The sequence below is a fragment of the Centruroides vittatus genome, unplaced genomic scaffold, assembly GCF_030686945.1.
Source record: "Centruroides vittatus isolate TY-2023 unplaced genomic scaffold, ASM3068694v2 contig_620, whole genome shotgun sequence".
Classification (NCBI taxonomy): domain Eukaryota; kingdom Metazoa; phylum Arthropoda; class Arachnida; order Scorpiones; family Buthidae; genus Centruroides; species Centruroides vittatus.
The window spans coordinates 3789765-3816699 of NW_027122381.1; the positions used below are offsets into that span (position 1 = coordinate 3789765).

The 26935-nt window shown below is 34.5% G+C and overlaps 1 protein-coding gene across 5 annotated transcripts in view; it reads left to right on the forward strand.

Moving 5' to 3' along the window:
* LOC136979441 (extracellular matrix organizing protein FRAS1-like) overlaps positions 1–26935 on the forward strand; it is a 522959-nt gene that overhangs the window by 437457 nt on the left and 58567 nt on the right. For all 5 annotated transcript variants that reach the window (XM_067275439.1, XM_067275436.1, XM_067275435.1 and 2 more), the window contains 2 exons: positions 2977–3086; positions 9953–10115. In XM_067275439.1, coding sequence (XP_067131540.1) covers positions 2977–3086; positions 9953–10115 — 273 coding nt within the window. The remainder of the gene's footprint in view (positions 1–2976; positions 3087–9952; positions 10116–26935) is intronic.

Below are 26935 nucleotides of genomic sequence, written 5' to 3' on the forward strand. Positions count from 1 at the left end.
TTCTCGCCTTCCCTGGGACTGTGTACATCCTGCAGGAGCAGCAAAAGACGAAGACAAGAGTCACCTTGACCCACCGAGACAATTGTAAAGCATCTCAAATATGTAAGCATACTTCTGCCATAATAAACAATTTTCTTTGTAAAACACTTGTTGTCTCTATCTCCACCATCACTACCATCCACATACAGACAACCTTAGCCTTCCTGATGCAGGATTAACTGATCCTTCCTAAAACTCATCAACTTACACCTGTTACTTGTCTAGCTCATACTATTCATAGTGTGTGTGAATGTATTCACAATGAGTACTCTGTAGTAAATTCATATACCGTATTTTACGGACTATAAGACGCACTTTTTTCTTCAAAAAATTGCCTCCAAAATTCAGGTGCGTCTTATAGTCCATAGCGTCTTATAGGTATTTTTTTAAAAAATTGCTTAAAAATTAAGATGAGCCTTATAGTCCGTAGCGTCTTATAGTCCGTAAAATACGGTATGCCTGAATGTCTTTGTATTGCTGAACTCTTGCTAAAATGCCCAGCAAAAGTTTAGCAATACAAGGATACTATTAGTCTGCCTCTTACACCTGTTTCAATAGTAACTTGCTCAGGAACTTGGGAACTTAGATAGATGCTGTGGAGTTTCATTGTGAAAATTTTCAGATGATTTCAGAATTTAAAGTTATTGCAATTAGTTATAGATAACTGCAACTGCTATATAGTGGATTATCAAGAGATTTGCTTTTTAGATATTGTAGTGCTGTTTATAATATAATCCTCATAGTACTGTGCAATATGGGTGGAAATAAATCATGAACAGGTATATTTTAAATTGTAGATTGTAACTAATGTTAATTCTTTGTGAGTTTGTTTACAGCAGATATCTATATATTTTTATGTATGGCTCATGAGGGTCTTTTCTACCAAAATGCATACCAGTAATAAAGTTGCATTCTGATGATAGAAGTGTCATTTTGATGTTACCAGTAGCAGTGTGATAAGTCTCTGTTATCTCTAGTATTTGAGAGATTAGTTTCAACACTTTTTGAGACAAGAAGTACTTTTATAATTTCATAATTTCTTAAACAGTTGCAACCAGAAACTGTTGCCATATATAAAATTCAATGGGTCATAAAAGATAAAAAATTGGAGGAAGAACTTTAAGCAGTACATGCATTTCAGTTCTTAGTAGAAGCAATAAAAAGTTTGGAGGAAACCAGAAAAACTACGGAATATCGGCGGGGAATAGTTAAAGAATCTCTAGACTCTTTAGAGGTATTTGCAAACGAAAAGCTTGAGCAGTAGATTTGGAAAAACTCAGATGTCATTGAATATGTATAAGTTATTAAACTCACTGAGAATAGTTGGATGTGAGAGGCACTTATTTTTGATAGACATAACATTTTGCTTAAAAATCCTGAAAGAATTAAGATGTAGTGACATTTATACATTTTATAACGTTAATAACCTTTAAAACCTGCATGATGCGAGGAAATATTTATATAAAAGAAAAGATAAAAGGAAAATCCTTATCTGCAAATGAGGGAAAAAGTTTTGTAATACATCATCAGATTGTATAATACAAATTATTAACACTTGCACCATTTAATGTTGGAAGTGTCATACAAGTGTGATGTTGAGATGCTTATTAAGTATGATAGGACAAGTCACTTTGTTGAAGGTAAGACAAGCCAAGCTGACTCCTTTAAATACTGCATGGTAGTTGGAATTGTCAATAAACTGCAATTGTTGTGGTTGGCAATTTTACAAGAGAATGAATATCTCACTAAGCAATTGTAAAAAGTAATACTAGATAGTTGAGTAAATTTTGGAATATTCCAGAAGATCAACTCAGGTCAGCTTTTTAGTAGTACAGAAAATTTTGATAATTTTGATTAAATCCTCTAAATGCATTTAGATTAATAATGCTGCAAATGAGGGGGGAAAAGTTCTGTAATACAACATCAGATTGTATAATACAAATTTTTAACATTTACACCATCCAAAGTTGTAAGTATAAGTGATGCAGTTATTATTAAAAAAAAACATTTTTTCTTAAATTTTCATTGGAAGCTTTTTGTCATTAAAATATTGTATTTCTCTATTACCAAATGCATTTGGCAAGTCCAGTGCTGACAAGGCCTTCGTTGATTAACTCTTGGTGTTAAAGTAGCTGCTTTTGAACTTGCCAAATACATTTTCATGAAGGATATATCCCATGTTGGAATGATGTCCTTTATTTTCAAGTTTCATAAGTACATAATTCTATTCTTTGAATGACATCTATAACTCAAATATATATTTTATATTTAAAACATGGTATAAATTATGTAAAATGTATTTTTTCCTGAAATTTAAATACATTCTGATACACAAGGGCTATTCAAATTTTGTCTGGAATTTCAGTAATGGCAACAGAATGGTATGTTACATGGTCACGATTTATGTTTCTATCTCTAGGTACTCCCCTTCCATATGCTGATACTTCTCCAATCATTTTGGCAATGTTACTAACTTACTAGGCCTGCAGAGTAGAAGCCTTTTAGTTGGTGTCGGAGTGCAGTTTTAGGCATGGTAAAGGTGATCAATGGACTTAATTGGGAAATTCTGGATCACCTGGCTACAGTCCAGCTCTGTCACCATACCATTATCACGTTTGAGCTTTTTAAGGAAACTTTGGGAGATGGGAAATTCACCCAAAATATTTTAGTCTCTCTGACTTCAGCATAACAAACTGAAGTCAGTTAAATTTGTCATGCAGTGCTTGACACCAGTCAAAAGATTTCCATGTGGAGGCATAATATTATTGCCAAAACAATAAGAGAAGTGTCAGCAGGTGGAAGTACCTAGAGAAAGAACTATAAATTAGGACCATGTAACAAACATCGTTCTTACTGAAGTTCCAGACAGAAGCTGAGCCACCTTGGTATTTAAATTTAAAGTTTCTTCAATATTAATTGTTTTTTTTAATATTTTAGGAATATGCAAACTGAAGTCACAATCTTTCAAGGCTACTCTACAATATTTAAATTCTTCAAATATTCAACATCCTAATCGTCTTCATATTCATATTGAAATTCCTCATCAGGTAATTATTAAACTTTTGAATTAATTTATAATATAAGATGTTGTTTGTATTAGATTTATTGCTTCATATTCATTAATAACATTGCCAAGTTTACACATTGTGTAACCCAAATTATGGCAAAGCAAGAAAAAATAATTGTAAATTGTTTGCTTCAATTGTGGATTCATTTTCCAACTCCATGTTAAAATTAAACAATCTTAAGTGCTAATAACTTAAGGAGTCTTATTGCTTTTATTCAGATAAAACATCTTAACAACCTTCTTAATTAACAAGAAACAAATACCGTATATTCCGGCGTATAAGACAATCCCCGACTTTCACAGTTAAAATAGAGAGTTTGGGATATTCTCACCCTATAAGACGACCCCCAACTTTTGAGAAGATTTTCCTGGGTTAAAAAGTCGTATTATATGCTGGAATATATGGTAGATCAGTTATACAGCTTGTTATTTTACTGGACTGCAATTTGATAAAATTGTAGACCTATAAATTTTCACTATTGTCCATCTGTCCATTCTTCCTTAATCCTTTCCCGGCCAGGGTACCGATTGATTGTTACCCCGTTAACAATCGATTTTTATAAAATTTATCGACAACAGATGTCGGCACTCGACGGCATCGTCTTGTTTATCGTCTGTTTCACATATTTTTGTCCAGGTGGTGTTTTGTCGACTTAAAAAATTTTAATTATCAGTTTTTTTTCTTAATTTTTCATCTTCTGATAATTTTTTATTTCATTTTTAGCATATTTATGCAATAATATTACTATAATAAGTTCATTAATGCTATAATAAGTTTATTCAGCTATAATATGTTAATGCATTATAAATATTCAAGTTATGACCTTCAGTTCTGATATTTTATATATTTTTTAATTTTTAATTTTTTTTTAAATCTAAAATATCAGCAAATGTTACATCTATTGCTACTGGTAATCATATGTTTATTTCAAAAATATATAATCTTGTTTGATATGAAATGAATAAAGTATATTAGTTCATTATATTAGTTGAAAGCAGAATAAAGTTCAGATTTCAAACAAATGTTTGATATAATGTGCGATAATTTCACGACGAATAAACGTACATGCATAAATGTTATATCAAATTGTACAGAACAATATTCTATGTTGTTCTGGCTCAGTGACAATAAGAATGAAGTAACCAGACAATGTTAATTTTGACAAAAAGTAACAAATTTTCGAGTTTAAATATCAGTTATCATATATTATTTTTTTTTTCCTCATAAATTTTTCAAACAAACTTTATTGAAAGATGTCGTATTTGAAACTAACTATATTGATAATTATATGTGATTTTTTCGTATGAATAAAATAATAATTTAATTTTTGGTGAATTTTTAAAATAATATTGCCTGATTCACCTATTTTGCCCTTGGCCATTTTACAAAAGGGGGCGTGGCAAACAGCAGGCTAAGGGTTAATCTCAAGAACAGCATCAGGTATGTGAGGCCCCAGATTGAGTTAAAACCTAAAAAGGCTTATAAAATTTTGTAGTAATAACGAATGTAATGTAGAGATAAACAAGCAAATCCCAAAGACACAAAGAACAACCTTATCCACTGTTCCAGCAAATATTTTAATCAATGGACAAATGTTTTCAGTTTACTTCATAGATCAACACCATTATACTAATATAAATTTTTAACATCCTATTTGGAATGTTGTTATGTCCACAAAATAAACGATTACTTGTTAACGTATATAATTAACTTTGTGACAATACAAACGTAACTTTGTGCCTCCAGGTCTAAGTGTCAACGCAGCTAACGCACGACTGCCCAAGACAAAGGAACACAACAAAGGTCAAAGATGTGGGGTCACTTAACTAGGTCAAGGGGTAATTTAGTGTGGGTTACATATATAACAAATGTCAAAGTGTTCTGTGTCACTTTTTACAAGTATAGAATGTCCAGGCATTTACTGTTTATATATATGTTACCGGCAAAACCCGATTTCATGCCAAACTAGTTTTGCCTAGGCCAAACTAGTTTCGCCTAAGCGTGTCAGACCAAACTAGTTTAGAATTATTATTCAAGTATATTAATGATTAAAATAAAATTAAAAGGCAATCAATTAGATGAACAATATTTATTCAAACATAGTCTACTTAATTATAAAACACGGGGTTAATGTTACCCTACGTATTGAAAGTGGCGGCTCGTCTCCGATCCCAGCAATCAGAAGACAGGGAACAGTGGGGACACGCGTTCTAATTTAACGTAACCTATTCTTCTCAATGTCAGATGTGGTAACTGTATATACGTAATGTGAATGTATGTCTCTTTAATCTGAATAAATAAATCCGGTAGCAATAGCTGTGAGGAAGTCTACCAGATTTATTTATCTTGTAAGGTTAGCCGATGGGAGAGAAAGAATGTTACGGCGGTCGAGCGGTCAGACTGTCTTGTGGGAATGGACTGACATCACTGAGACAGGTTACCATCTAAAACCGTTTAATAAACATAAAAATGGAGCTTACAACAACTCTATTAATTCGGCGTAACGCCAATCCAAAGGGTGGATCAGTCTGTGCAACAGTTCAATAGTCCAGTCGATCGTTTAAACTTCCGATGAAGGTGAGGTGGATGGTGTCGACCCCGGGGTGCACAGCACAACTTAAAGTGATGCTTTTCGACGGCGGGGTGTACCTGGGCGCAACTCGTCGGGAGCAGAGGTCAAAGATAAATTCGAAGCGTCGATCCAGATTTCGTAGTTAAACCTTAGCAAGAATCCAGTAGCGGAGCACTCGGAACCAAAGACCAAGAACTCCGAATGTCCTTGAAACGACAATTTTATAATCTTTTTCCCCAAATCGCCTCTCCATTGGTCTCTCATTGTCACCTGGTGCCAATTCGAAACTTGATGGAGGGCGTGGGAGAGGTCATCGTCGCGACAGAACTTGATTCCTCTCTCGGCGCGAGTTTCTCGAATTTGTTCTTTTCCATTGTTTTAAATACATAGAAAAACTTTCATTAAACAATGGAATGCTCCAATTTCGTCCCTTTTAGTCGACCCCCGTTCGGGTCCTCACAATCTTAATTAAAGAGACATACATTCACACTAACCTATTCTAATAAATTACCATAATTATTAAGTAATACTATGTTTTAATAAATATTGTTCATCTAATTGATTGCCTTTTAATTTTATTTTGGGGAATTTGGGGAAGGTAATAAGAGCTTCCTGTTAACTAAGAAATTATTTTACAATCCCATCCACTGACAAAGTGGGCAGATCTTGCAGATCTGAAGCCAATCACGGGTAAGAGTGTCCTCTCTTAACCCCGGAGTCCCACACCACCATGATAAGCTATTTTCTTTTCTAATGTGCACTAAGATTGAAAGTTATATAATATATTAATTTTATATAAATGTTAGTTTAATTAATATGAAAGGGATTTCTACATTCCAGAGTTTAAAAATTAAAACAAAAAGGTAATTTTATGTATAAGTGATTGAATTTCATTAATTATCATTTTTAATTAATATTTTAAATTTAATTCAAAAATTATTGTAATTATTAGTTAATGTTAATATTAGATAATGGTCTAACTGCCTGTCTTTAGAAAAAATTATTTCATATTAATTATCATTAGTTAGCCACGGTATAGACTAAGTAATCTGGAAATTAATGTGATTATTATAGAATATTTCAGTGTGGTTGTTTGTGTATATCTACAATAATTTGTTAACAGAAATCAAACAGAAAAGGTAATATTTTAATTCTTGAGATGGCAACTTCCAAACTACATATATATAACTATCTTGTTTTTGATGGCAGCCATCAAAAACAAGATACCCCAGAGGCCAATCAAAAACACCCCAGAATCATACCATATTTTTGCAGATTGACTAGCATGCTGCATATAACCACAGAGATCAGCATTCTAGAAACCTCAGTGTAACTGGAATGCCAGTTAAACTGACTAAAAAATAAGAGTGATCAGATCTAACAAAAGTAATTGTTAAATAAATGTTAAAAAATATTATCCACATACAATAAAATAACAACATTGTAATTTGACTGACTTAAAATCAGGAAGACAGTTTTATTTTATAGAACAATAAAACAACTCACTGCTTATTGACATTATAATATAGTAGCAGCTAGTCAGTCAGTGCGGGCAACACCGACAATCTAATATATTCCCTCAGCACAGTGGATTGTTTAAAAAACAGTACTCACATCAAAAACCAATAACTGGTGCAAAAACTTCCAAAAATCAAACGTTTTCAACTCCCCTTCTGGGATCTACGTCAGGCTTATTTATGTTTTTTGTTGAAACCGGATTTTAAAACTATAGTGTGCTTTGCTTCTAAATAATTTGACAAATTATTTAGAAGCAAACCATGCTATAGTTTTAAAAAACCTTCGAATCCGGTTTCGATGGAAAACATAAATAAGCCTGACGTAGATCCCAGAAGGGGAGTCAAAAACGTTTGATTTTTGGAAGTTTTTGCACCAGTTATTGGTTTTTGATGTGAGTACTGTTTTTTACAGACAATCTACTCTAATCTTGAGTTATAACATTTTTCTCTCAAATTTCACACAAGAGGATATTAATAGGTGTAAGTAGAGATAATTTACAGCTTGTGAAATTTGATATGTTTATTGCTTTTGGATTAAATTACAATAAAATAAACATAAAAAATGCACTTTCTGCATTTCACAAGTATTTTATCAATATATCATTAGAAAGAAGACAAAATGCAGAAATTAAACATGTAATTGTGGTTTTTTTCATGTAATATGGAGTTTCACAATTTTAGAATAAAACTGACATCTACAAGATCTCTTGTGACGTCATGCGTTCATGTTTATCATGTGCCCTCTGGAGACAGATGAACAATCTCACTTAAACCAACATGTTGGCATTCACCCAGGATAAACTGGCATGCCAGTTTTTACAATATGGAAACATCTTATTTCGTGATCTCTTCCAGACAGGCCGACGTGCCAAACAGTCCATAAAAATACAGTACGGAAGTTTTATTTTTGTTCTTGTAATATATGCAGAAGATATGCTGTTTCAGGTTATCTTTCCAAAAATATAGTTGTTTTATGTTATATTTTAAAAATTTTGTCAGAGGGCCTTGGACTGTCTTTAGTTACCATCAGACCTCCAGTAAGGACATCCCACAATTTGGAAGAATTATTCCTACTGTATTTGGTATAGTTATGTCCTTGTGTCCAAGATTTGCTCATAAGATTTATGGCAGGTCTAATTGTACTATACAGTACACTGCAACTCTGGATTTCCTGGATTTCAATAAAAAATTGTTCTGGATATTTTTTATTATAGTTTAGTATAGTATAACTATAAGTAAGTATTTTTAAATCAAGTTTCATGTAAAGTTTGTAATATGAAAAATTTTGTTAATTTTAAATCATGTAATACAATTCACTAATCCAAAGAAGAAATAATAACTAAACCAAAGAGTGCAGGGTAAGTATTCAAAATCTAGAGATTCAAAGTCAAACCCAGAGAGGTGACAACTAGTGTTGCCACCTTTTCAGAATCCTGACCCAGATGGCAGGTCAGGTTTGTTCGAACAGAAATCCCTGACACATGCTGCGCAATGTTATTTTACCATGTGAAGAATAAGGTGGATGCTAGTTCTAAACCAGTTAGGGAGTTGTGTAGGAGCAACTTAAATTAAGAAATGAAATAACTTAGCTTTAAAAAGCTGGAAAAAAAAAAAAAAATGTCAACAGGTTGCGACTTATGTCTGTGTAAGATGGCGAACGAACTTTCGGTGAGAGTGTGATGTCTTTCACTGTTAAATAAAGTAAATTTATAAAAATATTTGCTAGTACTTTGTTTCGTCGTACCTTCACAATTTCCACGAAATCCCGGACTAAATTAATTGTTAATCCGGACAACGAATTAAAAACCAGACGGGTGGCAACATTAGTGACAACCCTATTATTCATTAAACTGAAAGTCGGCTAAATTTTTGCATTTTAAACAAACTTAACATTCTTAGCATATCAGATAATTAAACGATACGAACTAGTTTTTAAAATTATACTACCTCTGTCCCATAATAATAGTAGCAGTTAATGAATTTAATTTGTCTCATAATAATAATAGGAAAAGAAAATAAATATAGAATGCAACATTTATTATCAAAAAACTAGATTAAATTAAACAATGAATTAAAAATATTACTCATAATTTTCATTTTGAGTGTTCAGATAGTTTCTGGAGTTTTCAATAATTTCATTACTGCATTTTAAACTTGTAGGTAGGATCTCTTGGCTTCAAAGCTTTGCTTTCCCTATATCAGTGAGCTTAAAATTATTAGAGCCATCATTTTTCATTGCTTCCAGCATAACTTGTTGAAGTGACAGAAACATATTATCCAAATTCTTGATACGGTCATTCTGTTACACTCAAATTGTTTTGCAGCTAATGTAATTGCACCTTTCTGTAACTTTTCGTTTTTCTTTCAATTCGTTAAGATCTGAATAATTGCAACTCAATATTTGCTTGAAAACTCTCTTTTTTTTTCATCTCACTTTTATAATGGGTTGATATTCAACTAAAATAAAACAATTGATTTCGATCAGTGGATGAAATTAGAAAAATACTTATAATTTGTAATAATTAGATTAAACCAAAAATTGAAAATGTGTCAAAACAAATGACAGATGTCGTGAAAAATTGATTTTGATTGAAAGCTTCGCAATTTTGTGCTCAACATAACTTACAGCTGTATTCGCCAATAATTCATGTTTAAATCTTCACTTGCTACTATTATTATGGGACAGAGGGAGTAATTTATAATTGACTTGATTTTTCAAAATCAACAATTAAATATATTTATTTTATTTTATTTAGGATGGAATGCTTCCTTTGATATCAACTTATCCTCTGCACAACGTAAACTACCTTTTGACAGAATCAATTTATAGACAACAACATTTGTGTTCAAATTTAGTTGTTTCATCCAAGATTAAAAGTGAAACTGGAGAGACAAATTATGGATTTTTGAATCCATTTGGTAAATAAAATAATTTTATGAATTTAAAAGTATTGAAAGCAATAGATAACGACTTTTATTGAGAAGTATTCTTAATATTAAAAAGCATAACAATGTCAAATCAAGTAACTAACACCTTATTCGTTGCCGAGGGAGTTTATTTAAAACAAAAGGAATGTTTTTGATCTACTCAATAGATCATCATCAGGTTAGGACATATGAAAATGGAATACATCATAAATGGAACATCACATATAGAAGTTACTAACTTCTATTTGGTTTTGGTGGATTGTATTAATGTTTAGCCATTGTAGTATGTTGTTTATTTTTACACTTATGTGTCATATAGGTTTTAATTTTTATTCTAAATAGTTGATATTGTATCCGAGTAATAAATAACAGAATCCTGAGAATCACTTGGCTTTGATAAAAATTTTAAAAAGTTTATTAATTACAGTTAACACTGATAGTTTCCAAAGAAACAATTGCACACACTAAGAAAATACAAAGACACTTGGGTTGGGTTGGTTGGTTGATTCCTGTTTTTTGGCGCAAGAACCATGTAAGCTAAGCTGCGCCAGGTCAAATGGTAAATAAATTTGAACAAGACAAATCAAATCCATATAATAAAAAATTACATACTAAACATAAATAAAAAATGAAATAAAATAAATAGATAAATAAACAAACAACAACAACAAATATATACAACAATTTGAGTAAGAAAAACAAAATAAATAAAACTATATAATAAATAAATGATCAAATCTCTTTATACATATTAATGACTTTCAGAAAGTCCAGTACATTCTCCAGACTTGGCCTCTGGCCCAAAACCTCTGACAGACTTGCATTTTGAAAATACTGTTTACGCAACCACTCAAAGACAGAGCAATTGCACAATATGTGTTTTACACTAAGAGAGTACTTACAATACCGACATACAGGCTGGTCATCACCCTTCAAAAGGTATTGATGAGTCGGTCGAGTATGTCCAATTCTCAAACGGGTAAGAATGACCTCAGATCTCCTGCCATAGAGTTTCTTGTGTGTCCAATTTTCTATCATAGGTTTGATCTCGTGTAGTTTATTGTGGACTTGTGCATTCCACACATTTTGCCATCTCTCCTCCAGTCGTTTTTTAACGACCAGCTTCAAGTCACCTCCTTCAATAAACATTGTATGCTGAGAAGGTTTTGCTGACTTTGCAGCTGCATCAGTTTCTTCATTCCCTTTTATACCTACATGGCCTGGGACCCAACAAAATTTTACAGAAATATTACTCACAATAAGATGGCAAAACAGTTTGCGAATTTTAATCACTATAGAGTGAGAACTAGGTTCACGTGAGATCAAAGCCTGAAGTGCACTAACTGAGTCAGTGTAAATAACACAGCGACGATGACCTTTCCTAATTACATATTTTAAGGCTAGGTAAATAGCCTGAAACTCTGCAGTAAAGATGGAAGAATTCAATGCAATTTATTCTGCCACGATCTCATCCTGGCAGACAAAGGCTGAGCCAACGTAATCAACCAATTTCGATCCATCAGTATAAATAGAAATTAAATTCCTGTTGTGGTGTTGAATTTCTGCAAAGTGCTGTCTATAGATGTAGTTCAGGGTGGATTCCTTAGGAAATTGCTTTAAGCTAAAGTCAACATTTATCACGGGAATTGACCAAGGTGATATATTATCGACCTCAGCCTGTGAAATGTTGCTTGTGTCCAGGTCAAGCGTGCTGCTTACATTCTCCATTCCTATGTCGAATCTAGGGACACAACTTGAGCGAGTTGCAAATAATCTTTTTAGCTGAGTATCTGAACAATCAGCTAACAGTTTATTCTGAGATTTCTGTTTAATGTAGTAAAAAAGAGACAACTGTTCTCTCCTAGGAGATAGTGGAGCCTCATAAGCATCCACATACAAGCTTTGAACAGGAGAAGTTCGAAAAGCATCAGTGCATAAACGCAATGCTTGGTGGTGGATTGGATCCAGCATCCGAAGAGTAGATTCTTGCGCAGAGCCATACACTACGCATCCATAGTCCAGCTTAGAGCGGACAAGGGCTCTATATATCCCGAGCATCGAACATTTGTCTGCTCCCCAGAATGAGCAGCAAAATACCTTTAAAAGGTTCAGAGATTTTAAACATCTACTCTTCAAATTGCACAAGTGTGGCAAGAACGTCAATTTATGGTCAAACACAACACCCAGAAACTTAGCCTCATTGACCATTGGAATTTTCAATCCATTTAGGTAGACTTCGGGATCCAGGTGCAAACCACGCCTCTGGCAAAGGTGGATGCACGAGGTCTTCTCTACGTTAAAACTGAAACCGGTCTTGGACCATTGTCTATGCTGTTTAGGGAGGTTTGCAGTTGTCTCTCGATGAAACCCACGTTACTAGACTGGTAGGAGATCCGAAAGTCATCCACATACAGTGTCTGTTTCACACTGGGAGGGAGACACTTAGCTATGCTGTTAATTTTAATTAGGAACAGAGTCACACTCAAAATAGAACCTTGAGAAACACCTTCTTCTTGTGTGTAAAGCCTAGATAAAGTTGTGCCCATCCTAACTTGGAATCTTCGATTCTGCAGAAAGTTTTTTATAAAAATTGGCAAATTACCCCGCAATCCGAATTGGTGCAGATCACGGAGTATTTTGTATCACCAGCAGCGATCATAGGCCTTCTCTATATCGAAAAACACACACTAAGTGCTGTTGTCTAACAAACGCTTCGCGTATAGCGGCCTCAAGGTTTACTAAATTATCTGTGGTACTTCTGTTCCTACGAAATCCACTCTGATGTGGTGAAAAGTAATCCTTTTCCTCTAAGAGAAACATCAGACGTCCATTTACCATTCTCTCAAAAAGTTTACAGAGACAACTCGTAAGAGAAATTGGTCTGTAATTAGATGGATTCTTAGTCTTTACCTGGCTTGGAAATGGGAATTATGATAGATAGCCTCCAAGAGTCAGGAAAAGTATGCTCTGTTCATATTCTGTTAAACAGATTCAGAACATTACTGAGGGAATTGTCTGACAGATTTTTAATCATGCTGTAGTGGATTTTATCCAGGCCTACAGCAGTATTCCCTGAGTGAGAGATTGCTGTACATAGTTCTATTTTGCTGAATGGCACATTATATTCTTCATTAGATGAGGAGTGAAAGTTTAAGTAGTGTTTTTCACTTTGGGCTTTATACACCTGAAAATCCCTTGTATACATAATATTGCTGGATGAAGAGGAAAACGACTCACCCAACAAATCAGCAATACCTTGTATATCACTAATTAGTGTGCCATTATTTTCCAGCATGGACAGAGTGTGAGAAGCATATTTCCCATTAATTATATGGATTTTATCCCAGACTGCTTTTGAGCTGGTGGAAGATGTTATGCTAGATACATACTTCCTCCAGGAATCCATTTAGCTTTGCCTTCTGATTCTTCTGGCATTTGCTTTTGCTTTTTTAAAAGCAACTAAATTGTTAGCAGTGGGGTATCTTCTGAAAATCTCCCATGCTTTCTTTTGTTTTTTAAATGCTGCCTCGCAGTTCTGATCCCACCATGGTTTCGGATGCTTTGGATATCTGGTTGATGTTTTCCCCATTGTTTTTTTGGCTGCCTGAATAATACTGGAAGTGACAACTTCAACTGCATCATTGATATCAGCAGTATTGACCATTTCCTCAGTGATATTTGCCAAAGAGGAGAATGTGGGCCAATCTGCCATTTCAAGTTTCCGGCGTGGTGGACGGGCTGTTTCACAGCTTTCTCTTTCTTCATATTTTAAAAATATTGGGAAGTGGTCACTGGAAAGTGGATTAGATCGAACCTCCCATATAAGCACTGAAAACAGATTTGGGGTTGCTAATGATAGATCAATGGCAGTGAATGTTCTTGTTGGGGCGTGGAAGTATGTCACTTCTCCAGTATTAAATAAATATAGTTGGTGATTACGTATGAATCTTTCAATGGCTCTGCCTCAACGATTGATATTGTGACTGCCCCACATTGGATTGTGGCCATTGAAATCACCCAGTAAAAGGAACGGAGTTGGCAGCTGTTCAACCAAGTCATCCAATTTGTCCTCATTGACTCTGACATCTGGTGGCAAGTATATGGAACAAACTGTGACAGTTACACCAATTGAAATTCTGACTACCACAGCTTGCAGCTCTGTTTTTATTTGTACTGGTAAGGACGGGATGCGGTTCGAAACCAGTATAGCCACACCTCCACTGGCACGGTTGTGGCTATCATCATCCTTACGATAAAGATTGAATCCTTTTAAAGTAATCTTTTCTCTAGGTTTCAAATGGGTTTCCTGGAGTGCCACGCAGAGAGATGAGGTAGATAACGTCAAGTGTTTAATGTCAGAAAAGTTGTTGCGGAAATCACGACAGTTCCATTGAATTATTTTATAATCCAGTATGTGTTTGAGGCAGCATTCTTTGCAAAAGTGTCCCTCTTCAATTTAACTGAGGATTTTCCTTTCAGAAGCGATGTTGTTTGGGTCACATCCAGATTATTCTCTTCATCAGAGATATCAGAGAACTCACTCATTGACTGAGACTCTGATTTTTTAGATTTAGAGAGAGCTGCTTTCACTCTCTTGTTTAATGGGTTCTTACTGGCTTTCTTGGAACCCACATTCCTAGTTGTTATCCCAGTTTTTGGTAGGGGTGTTTTTGCTTTTGTACTCTCCTTTTCTAGTGTTTTCATAGATGGGAGTATTAAACATTTCGCATGGTGTGTAAGAGATTCACTTGGGGAGACAGAAATATCTATTTGAACCCCACATGTCTTAGTAGATTTCAACACGGCAGCAAATGTCTTTTGTTGCAAAGGTGCACTTGGAGTGACCATGCGATGAGCCTCTGGATATGATATGTTTTTCACAGTGTTTACCCGTTGAATTTCTTTTTTTCTTTGCCGTGCAGGGCATTTCCAGGAGTAGGCATGATGGGCATCTTTGCAGTTCACACAGTGTGGAGTACTTTTACATTCAGTACTGTCGTGACCTTCAGTTCCACACTGTGCACATAAGCTTTTACCTCGGCAAGAGGTCTGGGAATGTCCAAATCGCTGGCATTTAAAGCAACGCAGCAGATTTGGAATATACGGACGAACTGCGCAGCGCAGATATCCTGCTGTAACGAAGGATGGCGATGCCGGATTGTTGAATGTGAGGATTGAATGTTTTGTGGGTATCAACTTGCCGTCTCGACGGATCGAAATGCGTCAGACAGAAGTGACACCTTGGTCCGAGAGGCCGATCTGAATGTCTGATTTATCTTCAGACATCAAGTCGAACTCAGATATCACACCACGTGATGAGTTCAAACTTCCGTGTGGTGTGACCAATATTCCCATGTCTCCAAGGGTCTTCAGTGTCAAAAGCTTTGTTGTTTGTTGAGGAGATGCTGTTTCTACTAGTAGATCCCCTGACCTCAATTTTTGAATTTTTTTAAATGCCCGATGGTTGATTCGAATAGTTTTTAAATCAAAAAAGGAGAACACTTAGCAAGGGGTTTTTTTTCTAGTTGCATGCACTATTAAGTAAGCAGGTTGGCTGGAGGTCTTTTCTTTGGTCGCTTGTTTTGGGTTTTTGGAATCCATATTTAAGAATTTATATTCAGCTCCTAGTGACCCCACCCACCATGGGGCCCAACGAGGCGATGCTGTCACATGGGAGACTCTTATAGAACATCACACCAGGGTTTCCCAGGCACTATACCCTCACAATGCAGTCAAGAAGAGCACATTGTCTGATGTGTTCGCCCGATCTGCATCGATCGGTTGACTCCAAGCCAAGGTCAAGAATGACTCAACGACCAGCCGATTGACTCAAACAGAGCCTGATTTGAGCCTCCTGTTTATCCGAAGCAGGGGCCAAAGCAGTGTGTTGGGGACGATATGTTGCCCCTCAACTACCGGGATCCTCCTTTCTGGCATACATGACACTACGCACGGCAAACACGTGGGTGGGCGTTCAGATCCCAGGGACGGTAAAGAAGAGATACTAAACCATCTCTGGGAGGTCCCCTCACCACGGACAGGAACCCACACAAAGACACTTGGGACCACCTGTAACAATATCACCAATTGGTCCCCACGTACCGACAAAACAAAGGACTTATTTTAACTTATGTTTAGCTTAACTATAGTTTAACTAAATTTACAAAGTAAAGGGCCCTAGAGCAAGATAAGGTTGATAAGAATTATATAGGAATTGTCAAAATGAAAAAGTTCAAAGGGGTGACTGGCAATAATAATTAAAAAAACCTTGGATTTGTTTCTTAATAATTGTCTTTGTTACGTGCTCATCCTGCTTTCCTCTCTCCCCGGAAAATCTTTCTTCCTTTCAGTCCAATCTCCCTCTCTCCTCTGTCAATAAACCCTCGACCGATCAGGAGTCACCCCTATTATTTTATTACAGTTCAGACCACATGGGTTAACTAAATACAATGTGGTTAAGTAAACAGAAGTCGGAAGTACAGTTTTTACCACAGGAAGATAGTATAAGGAAAGTAAAGAAAAGAGAAATGACTAACAAGGCTTAATAAAGCCTCAATATGTTATCGGTTTTTTGGTATTTTTGAATTTTATACTTGATGTTCCATTTATGATGTATTCCATTTTCGTATGTTTTAACCTGATGATGATCGATTGAGTAGATCGAAAACATTTGTTTTGTTTTTAATAAACTCCCTCGGCAACGAATAAAATGTTAGTTACTTGATTTGTGCATTTTACTGAGTACGATTTTGTTCAGCATAACAATGTGTAAATGATTGCGATATGTAACTGTACATTTTTAGACTTCTATCATAGCCTCTATTGATCTCTTTGTGGCTCTTACATATGTTTTATTCCATTCTTTATCATTCTTAATTGGACATGATACATTTCCATTTTATCAGATTATTTTACCTTTGTCATTTCAGACTACAGTTCCTGTTGAGAACAGTTTTTTCTTGCTGCTGTTTTTTAGCTTTTTGTAAAACTTTCCTCATTCAACACAGAAGCTGGTCTTAACTTTAGTTTGATTTGACAACTTGAGTGAACATTTTCAAACTATTATATGAGGCATTGTTTGTCTTAAAGTGCTGTAGGAAAATAATAGTTACTTTTTGACTTCTGTGCTTTTATTGTGGCATGACGCCATAAATTGTATATAGTTTATATGTTTATATTATAATTTTTTTTTCTTTCTTTTCTGAATCTTTTTCATATCTACCAACTTACTATTGTTCTATGATTTCTGTTTCCAAATTTTCGAGAAATTTCTACCGTGCCCAAATCCCAAAGGGGTGAGAAGAGAATAATAGACAGAGAAGGGCCCTGGGGTGATCTGAAAAGGGAGATAGCCACTTTCTGGAGAGACCAGAGAAGTAGGACAGCTTGAGAAAAGGCTCTCGGTCTTTTGTTAGTCGAAGACGAGAGTACGGAAGTGCCATGTAAGGAGTAAGAAGACAATATATTGAAGGTCTTCGAGGTGTTTTGAGAAGCAATGCAAAAAAAGACATTTCGAGGAAACTGCACGAAAGTAGAATACCGAATCTGGCAAGGCAAAAGAAGTTAAGTCTACATGTGAAGCATCAAGGAAACATCTAAAACAATATAGTACCTCTGTCTTATCTCTCTTCTTCCTTCATCTATCTCTGTCTGTCCTCTACAAAATTAATACAAGTAGGTTTTATACAATTTATACAAGATAAATTTAAGGAAAACACAGCCCACGTAAATTAAAAATTGGTATATGGGATAACTCTGGTCATATAAGGAATTGTAACAAATATCTTTAAGTTTTGTATATATATTTGTATCGTGAAAAGAAACATATTGTTCATTGGGGCTTGCTACAGAGTTGAAACCTGTGTCATATAAATTTTTGTACGTACTCAAAAAATAGTCTTGTTCTTTGTTACACCCTGTTGTCATTCGAGTGACACGTAACATCACACTATAGAGTACATTTTTAGTTTTTTTCAATTTATTAATCTATTATGCATTACTGAGCTAATGATTTTACTCAATGTATTTAATAATGATAATTTTATCAAATAAATGCATTTGTCATGATTTATTTATTTTTATTTATTTTATACTAGCAGACCCGGCCACGCGTTGTTGTGGCTCAAAATGTATCTATTATAAATGTATAACACTTCCCCCATGGGGGAAATTTCAAAAAATCTCTTCTTAATGTACATTCTCTTGATGTACCCTATTAAAACGCAATCAAACACGCATCTAAAATAGTATAATAGAAGCCGAGTTCTTCACAGTAAGCCTTAATCCTGTCCCTCTCTCCCCAGTTCGGGAATTTCGACATGTATATTATATAAAAACACATGCGTACTCGAATGCAACGTTGTGTCAAAATTTCAAAGGAATCAGTAGGAACAAACAAACGTTATATTTTATTTATATAGATAGATAGAAAATGATCTGCTTTAGTCCATTCTCACAAAAAAGCAAACTTAGGTTGTCGGAGTTAGCACCATCTGTTGGACATAAAAGCCTTAATCCGTATATAAAGATATTTTTGGAAGGGGGGAAATGGTGGTCTTCACATATGCCAGAAACCTTCACTGGAGTGTATTAAACAACTTCTCGAAGTTTCATGGCAGTCGGATAAACGGTGTGGTAATGCATGAAGGACAAACAGACAGACATACATTCGTTTTTATATATATAGATATATATAATAAGAAGTTTGCTAGGACAATTGATTTTCTCCCTAAATTAAAAAAACAATAATGGAAAAAAACCCTTAAAAGCAATAATAAGTAAAAAAATACATATATAAAGAGAAATTAAAGATCTCCTTTTTCAGAAATGAACAACGAAAGAATTAAAGATTTTGTTTGAACAAAGGAAGTTTTTTATATAAAATTTAAAACAAAAGATGAATTGTGTGGAAAAGACCAAAGTTGAGGGAAACACAGTTAGAGAGGAATCATGTTTAGTAGCATAGTTCACCTCTCTTGTGTCCTACAAAAGATTTCAAATTGTCACCAGGTGATGAGGGAGACCAATCAAAAGGTGGAATTGGGGGTGAAAGGTACAAAAACACATGATTCAAGGGTGTGATGTTCTTTGTTCGTAGTGCTCCTGGAATTTAGTGATCCTGCAGATCATCAATAAAAGATTTTTCGACAAACTGGGATTTACCTTTGCTCTCCCGTGCTGTCCTGATTCACCAAAGCCTGTCTCAGAGGGTCTTTTACACTCACACATGAGAGTCGTGACCACATGACTGTTCTGACAAACAGCCCTTCGGCAACCTCGCAGAAGTTTACCTCTTTGACCTCCGGCTTTCCTTTTCTAATGGATGCATCTCAACTAAATTCTACAGGAAGCCTACACATCCAATCTTCATCCCTGCCCCTTTCCCATGATCCCTTTATCTTTAAGATGGCCAACTGCAGTGCCAACTGCAACTTAGAATACATGGGTGCTATGGGGCAACTTTTAAACATCTGCCTCAAAGAACATTGAACTTCCATCTCAAAAGGGCTGGCCAACACTACATTAACAACCTTTGCCTCTGTGAGGCCCACCATTTTCCTCCAAAATTTGGTTGTTATTATATACCTATACAGTAGACCCCCCATAACACGATAGATACGTTCCGTGTTATATGAATTCCATGCTGTACAAGTCACTTAGATTTTACAAATACGTGAGCCGTTCACACCCCGGCACTTTTGCAGTTTAGGGGTATGGCTGTCCGATAAGTTATTCTTTCTGCGAAAAATTTGCTGAACTTTGGAGACATCATTAATAGAAATATAATTTTTATGGCCGTTGAATAATAAATGTTTTTTTAGTAGGTCCACCGCTCGTTTAAACTCAACAGTTGGTCTGGATTCGACCAATTCTGTCGAGACACTAGTCAGCCATGACAATCTGTCTCGCTCTTTTACCATGTTATACGAGCCTCTTTTAGCATGTTATACAAACACGATCACAATTTTTTTATCGTGTTATACAAATCCATCTTATATGAACCCGTGTTATACAAAATATATATATATATATATATTAATAATAATAATTCATAATAATACATTGGATTATATAATAATTCATGGATATATATTATATATATATCCATGAATTATTATTAACATTAATTTTAATCAACTTTTTTAAGTTATATATGTATTTTATCCCATTTTTGTTTTGTCTGGTTGTTCATCAAACAATTGTTAGCTATCAGACAAGACGCCCTTTGCATCCACATCTCGAAGATGTGTGTGAATGCAATACCTGGATTGTTTATGTTTATCAAGCAATGTCGTAAAGGAATTTTGCATATTTTTCTTATTTTAGAAACCTCCTTGTAAATTTTTAGCAATACTGATTAAAAATAAATTTAGAGAAACGAATTAAAATAAAAAATTATCAATCAATTGTTATAAATCTCACAACATTTGAAAGAAAAGATGAAAGGAGTGACCATCATTTTCCCCTTTTTCAATAGTGAGAGATGATAGATGTTACTTTATCGATATCACATGGACACATAATTCATAATAGACAAGAGGAAGAATAAAGAATAACTAGTCATTTTTATTCTTCATTATCTCAACTTCCTCTGGAATAAAATCATGATTGGTCAGAAAAAAGAATAAAACGAAAGGGAAACGAAAATCAGCCATAAAGTGAAGGAGAAAAGGGAGAGGAGGAAAAATCAGAAAAAGAAAGTTAAAGAGAAGGAGAGAGGAAGAGAAAGCAGAAAATGAGAAGAAAAGGAAGAGAGGTGAGGAGAATGAACACGACATCCGGAAAGAGTCAAGTCTGAGAAAAGAGGGCCAACACAACAGTAGAAAGCCACACCAAAGGAGAGTGTTAAATCTGGAGGAAACAAAATCAGTAAAAAAACAGAGATAAGGAAGGAAGGAAAGCTAAAGTGCAAAAGAAAGTGAAAAGAAGACAGAAGATCTTTGAAGAAAAAAGAACTCTTTTCCTGTGAGTCACAAAGTTTGGGATACTCCCCATTATGTACCTCCATTTTACTAATATAGAAATGGTCTAACTTCTGAGGGCAGACTTTGTTTTTAATATTAATTTAAAACGTAATTCTAATGTTATGTTTAATTTTCTTTGTAATAATTTCTTTTATTCTTAAGTTTGTTAAGTTGATTTTTTCATTCACCCTCCTCAGAAGGTCATTCCTGGACTTTGGAGTGACTCTTACCCTCATGTCTTTGACTTCTTTTTCATGTCTAAATCAGAGGTGTGTCTGATTATACACACCTGGTGGCAGGATCCTACCTAAAACTCCCAGACTTGATTTTTGGTGACCCCAAACCCCCATACCTCTAATCCCAACAATGATGTACAGTACATTTTGACTGCACACATCTCCTATATAGTACCTTCCAAAAGGATGACTTAGATATTTAGAATAGTTAGAGATTTACAAAACTGCAAGAAAAAATGCTGCTATAAATTTTTGAGATGTAGATCTCTTTCCTCGGAAGTCAATTTATGATCTTTAATCTTACAATCTTTTCTCACCCTCCATCTCTCTTTCTTACACCAACCCTGTTAACATCATTTCATTTGAATTGCAATCCCCCTGTTTTAACAGCTATGTAGGTCAGTCAGCCTAAAAATGCTTGTTTAACATGGTCAAAACTTTGGCTTTCTTATAAATTTGTGCTGCAGATTGGTTTCATTTGCTTTGTTTATTAAATATACCCAGTTTTGAGTAACAACACACCCAACAGCCGTAAGTGAACTGGTTAATTTTAGTAGTGCCATCTCTTGCACAAACTAACAATTAGAATATTATCAGGTTTCATTGGTGTTTATTAGTTTTGAGTAGTTCATTAAAGCATTCTATTGTAATTTATTTGTTTTGTGCTCCATTAAAGCAATTTTCTCATGATAAGAATTTGAAATAAGAGCTGTTTATTAATTACATGCACAATTTAAAGGAAAAGAGTTGCAAAAACTATGTCATTGTATGCAAATGAAGGCATTGTTTACATGGACTTTTTTTAATAGTATTACTGTCATATGGATTCATTTTTATAAGCCTAGTTACTAATCATATGATAAACTATCAGTTAGAAAATGTGTGCAGAACTTTTTAAAATAGTTTCTTCAATATCAGAAGGATCCATTAAATATTGTATATGTAATTAATAACTCTTCAATACTGGGATATAATACACGTACACAATATACAATACCAGCACACATAAAATTAAAATCGAACGAGTTTTTACAAACATTTTACATGTTTAATTTAAAATTGTTTCTAGAACAAAACACTGTACAACTACAGTTTAAAATTATTTTTAATAACTTACAAAATGCATTTAAAATGCATTCAATTTTAAGGTAGCCAGTTTGTTCTGCGTTATATACCTGAAAATGTCTATTATAAACAGATGAAAATGTTAATAACATTTTCTTTAATTCCTTGTGTGCTGATATTGATATTGTGGCTGTACGCCATGTGTTTGTACATAGTTTATATTTTATTATTATTTTTTAATTTCACTTTCTCACGCTTTTATTCTCTTTCTTTTCTTTACCTATTGTTTTTCCTCTTTGGGATGTCTCTCCGACATTCCTTTCCTTATATGGTCATCATATATCCCCTAGAACAAAGAAAGGGTACGCAACCCCTGAGGGGTTGAGTACGAAACTAGAGGGCAGGAGGGTCGTGAATGAGAGAACAAAAAGGATTCGGACTCAAGAAAGAGGTGGTGAGACGGGCTTCTGGTGTGTTCTGGCAGCGTGCAGAAGAGAAAGAGTAGCGTTTCATAGACGGACTAAAGAATTCGTTGTGATCGATCCATTTTGTTTGTGATGATTCATGAGAGTTAACTGTGAATTTTGGTATCTGAACGGTCGACAAGCGAAGGAACTGAGAGGAAGAAGAGAACCCCCTCGACATATTTTGTGTAAGACCCTTGCCAAGGACGTTAAAAAAGTGACCGATTCTTCGAAGACCTCAAAGATCAACGCTGGGTACCCCTCTTCCTAATTTCTTACATTTTCTTACCTGTTTTTTATTCGCCTCCTTTAGTTTAATACTAGTTTTAATTTTCATTTTTTTTCGTGTTAGTAATAGTATAACATTAGCAATAAAATTAGTTTTAATTATTTTCCTTTTGTCGCCAGCTATATATGAGTCGGGGAATTTTTGTACATTATTCGCTCATACGATTATTTCCATCTGTCGGGACAGAAAATATACTGGCATCCTAAAAGAACCTGTAGCTGATAGCTTTTAGCTAAATTAAAATTTACCTTTTTCATTTTTATTTTGTTTTCCCATGTATTTCTTTTAACAAAGAAAAAAAACACATTTTCACAATATGTTGTGTACATGTAATTAACTCTAAAACACAAAAAAAACTCATTTTTATGATGCAAGGTTGACAATACTGATTTCTCGCCTGCTGTTTTTCACTATCTAGCTGCTGTTTTTAGTACCTTCCTATGCTGTTGCCTGGATTGTAATACAGTAGTAGATGCAGATTCTTATAATTCTTTTGTCTGTGTAAGAATTGAAACTGTATTTGTTAGTTATATGAAGCTTTGTGACTGTGTGGTGCCTAGAATAAGGAAAGTCATGGTTTTATTTTGTTTCTCTGTGAAACTTGTCTTTTTATGGTATAATTCATATAGATTTATTTTTATTTTTTAGTTTGTACTCATTAAATGAACATTGCTAGTGCCAATGATCTTGATTTTGAAAAGAAAATTTTGTGGTTTCTTGATGCAAAAGAAGAGATCAAATCTGAGAATGATGCAAGTACAGATGAGAAGAATGATGATGTGAAAGTTGAGCTAATTGTGATGACTGACACAAAGATGAACTTGCTAAACATATTGCCAGCACTAATGATAGTGGGTCCACAGTGCACTAGCAGCAGTGTAAGTGTTGCTAAGTTCAAGAGACTGGAGATCTCATATTTTGAAGAGAGTTAAGATGAAAGTGGTGTAATTGAAAACTGTCTGCTCTAGAAAATCCAGTTATACTTATTCCTCCAAAGTGGTAATTAGAGGAAAAATAATCATTGCTGGTCTATACAAGCTGCTAGTCAATCATCTTGTCACATTCCAAGCAAAAAATTTTATTCATTTCATTCAGTTACCTGTTGGACACACAAAGGAAAAGAGGAGAAACGATTTCCTTGTCCATCTAAGTGAAGAACTAACAAAATTATGGATAAAGAAGACACACACCTTGCAGACACAATTGCACTTCCTCGTAGAAAATGTTTTACAAAAAAATCTTGCCATTCTAAGAGAGAATCCAACATCTGGAAACAAAAGAACAATTTGCCACATCCACCCTTCAAAAGAAAAAATTGATTAATATATTGTAGTCAGTGCATCCATGCATACAGTAAGACCTCATTTGCATTTAGGATGCATTCCTAGATGACAATGCACTAAATTAAACAGCATTAAGTGAGGTTATTTTAACCCATAGTAAATAGGGAAAGGGGAACACGCAACCAAAAATAAACAGATTTTACTTTAATTTTAAGTTACTTTTATATTAATTTGCATAATAATATATGTTAAATAACACACAAACATTTGCACACAGAAATGTAAAGTTCATTTTTTGTGATAAAGGTCCTGGATCTTCTGAAATTCTTGTATTTTTGTGATAAAGTTGTGTAGTTATATTTGTTACTTTCTTTTTATTTCCTTAAGCAAATGTTGGTAGCAGGAGATTGCATCCAAAATGACTCATCTCGCTTTTGCACTCTTTTCAAAATCTGGATCATTCGCTACAGTTTGATCAACAATTTCGGTTAGTGTTACCAAACTTTTACTAAGGAAACCTGTATCAAGTTCTTTGGGTTCTTTCTTTTCAGAATCTCTAATTTCCAGTTCTACATAAATTCCTTGTTCTGCCAGTTCTTGAAGGTGGTCATTGGTAAGGCTCTCAGCAGAAACCTGCAGTAACTCCTCAATATCCTGCTCGTCTACACCTCCTATCCTGCTGTATCAATTAGGTTGACAATTTGGTCAATGATAAGCTCTTCTCATTGAGAATCCTTGGATACCTCTGGTCATACCTTCTTCCACACTCCGTTCATGCATTTATCAGCTAATTATTGCCAAGTAAAGTCAATATTGCTTATGACATCCAAGATGTTATATTTTTTCCAAAATTGCACCAAACAAACATAGATTTAGAGGAAGTACAGTGCTACGACAAATTGCCACCTTTTGCTGATTGGTTTGTGTTTGGGAATAATCTTATTATATACAAATCAGTGAAATGCAGCGATAATTTGAGTAAGTGTAAATTTTGAGCTTTTTTAGGCTTCAAGCAGGTCACATTATATTGAATTGGCGTTAATTGAGGAAGTGCTAAACAAGGTCTTACTGTACTTCAAGAAACATCATGTAAATAATTGTATTAATTGCTGCAAATTAAACTTTATAACAATTATCTGAACTTGTCAAAACTAGTATATTTCATCATATATTCATTATATTACTGTCAATCATTACAATAATATAATGAATTCTAAATACTAAACATGCTATATACTGGATAATTATGAATTTCACAATAATTATCATCATCATATAATTCCTTCCAATACAAGGTATCATGTTTTAGAGCCTTAGTGAAAAGGACATTCTCACACACTTCTACTCATGAATTGCATTACATAATTCAGCTATCTAGCGTGGGTATCCACCTAAATTAATAAAATGTTTAGAGGACAAATTCAAAGAAACTGCAGTCATTAGGCTAAAATATGTCCATTAAAACAGCATCTGCAGGAATGTCTCATTTCAACAAATAAAAGGCAAACTGCTACAGCATTAGCCACATACACCTCGGATGAGGATGTGCAGGTGAACATTAACAATCCATGTCTCATTCAACATATTTGGACACTTTTACAACGTAAGTATCTGGAAATGCTAGAAATTTACAAGGCCAGCAGAAATAATACTGCTGTCAACTATAAGGATAACAACACATTATCCCCAGCTTTGAGGGTATTATTGGATATTTAATATTACTTTTTACATCCATATGCAATTACATGGCCACCGACTGCCAATCAGAAGTTGTTTTATGTTTTAAACTAGAACGTTGTGCAACTTTCTCATATTGTGATAGACTTGAAGTAGAGCCAGAAGGAAAGAAACAATCCCTGCATCTGTTAGGCACAGAAGAGGCAATCCTTGTACAGTACCTGACGGATGCAGACGGATGCACTTGCAAAGTTTGCCTGTCTGCATTTATTGGGTACTGTATAAGTGCAAAGTTATTTTGAGTTATCCTCGTATCTGCATGCCATAGTAGACACTATTCTTGCACTGGCCAGGTACAGAAAGATGATCCAAGAACAAAGTAATCAATGGCGATAGCTTTGTTTTTGGATCTCTGTTTTTCGTGCCTATTTTCCGTTAGGTGCATGTAATCTGTTTTTATTTTTGACCCATAGGCTTAAATTTTGTTAGGTGCAGTCATTGCATCAGAGAGCACAGACAATGTTACTGTAATACCTTTGTATATTGAAAACAAAGTCATGAACTTCTATTTCTACTTTCCCAACTCTGTTATAGATAACAGAGGGTAAGTATGGCAATCAGTCAAAAAATGATCCTTTTAAGATTTTTACATTTGGACTTATGGGATCTTCAAATGTCAAGAAATGCAAAAACGTTGTTTTTTTTCTGTGTATGTGGATGTTAGTGTGTGTGTGTGGGGGACATGATTTTCTCTACCCTGTGTGAAGCTTGATAACTCCTGTGCTTTCAAAAATTTTTGAACTTTTGCAGGAAGGTTTGTGTATTAAAAGATT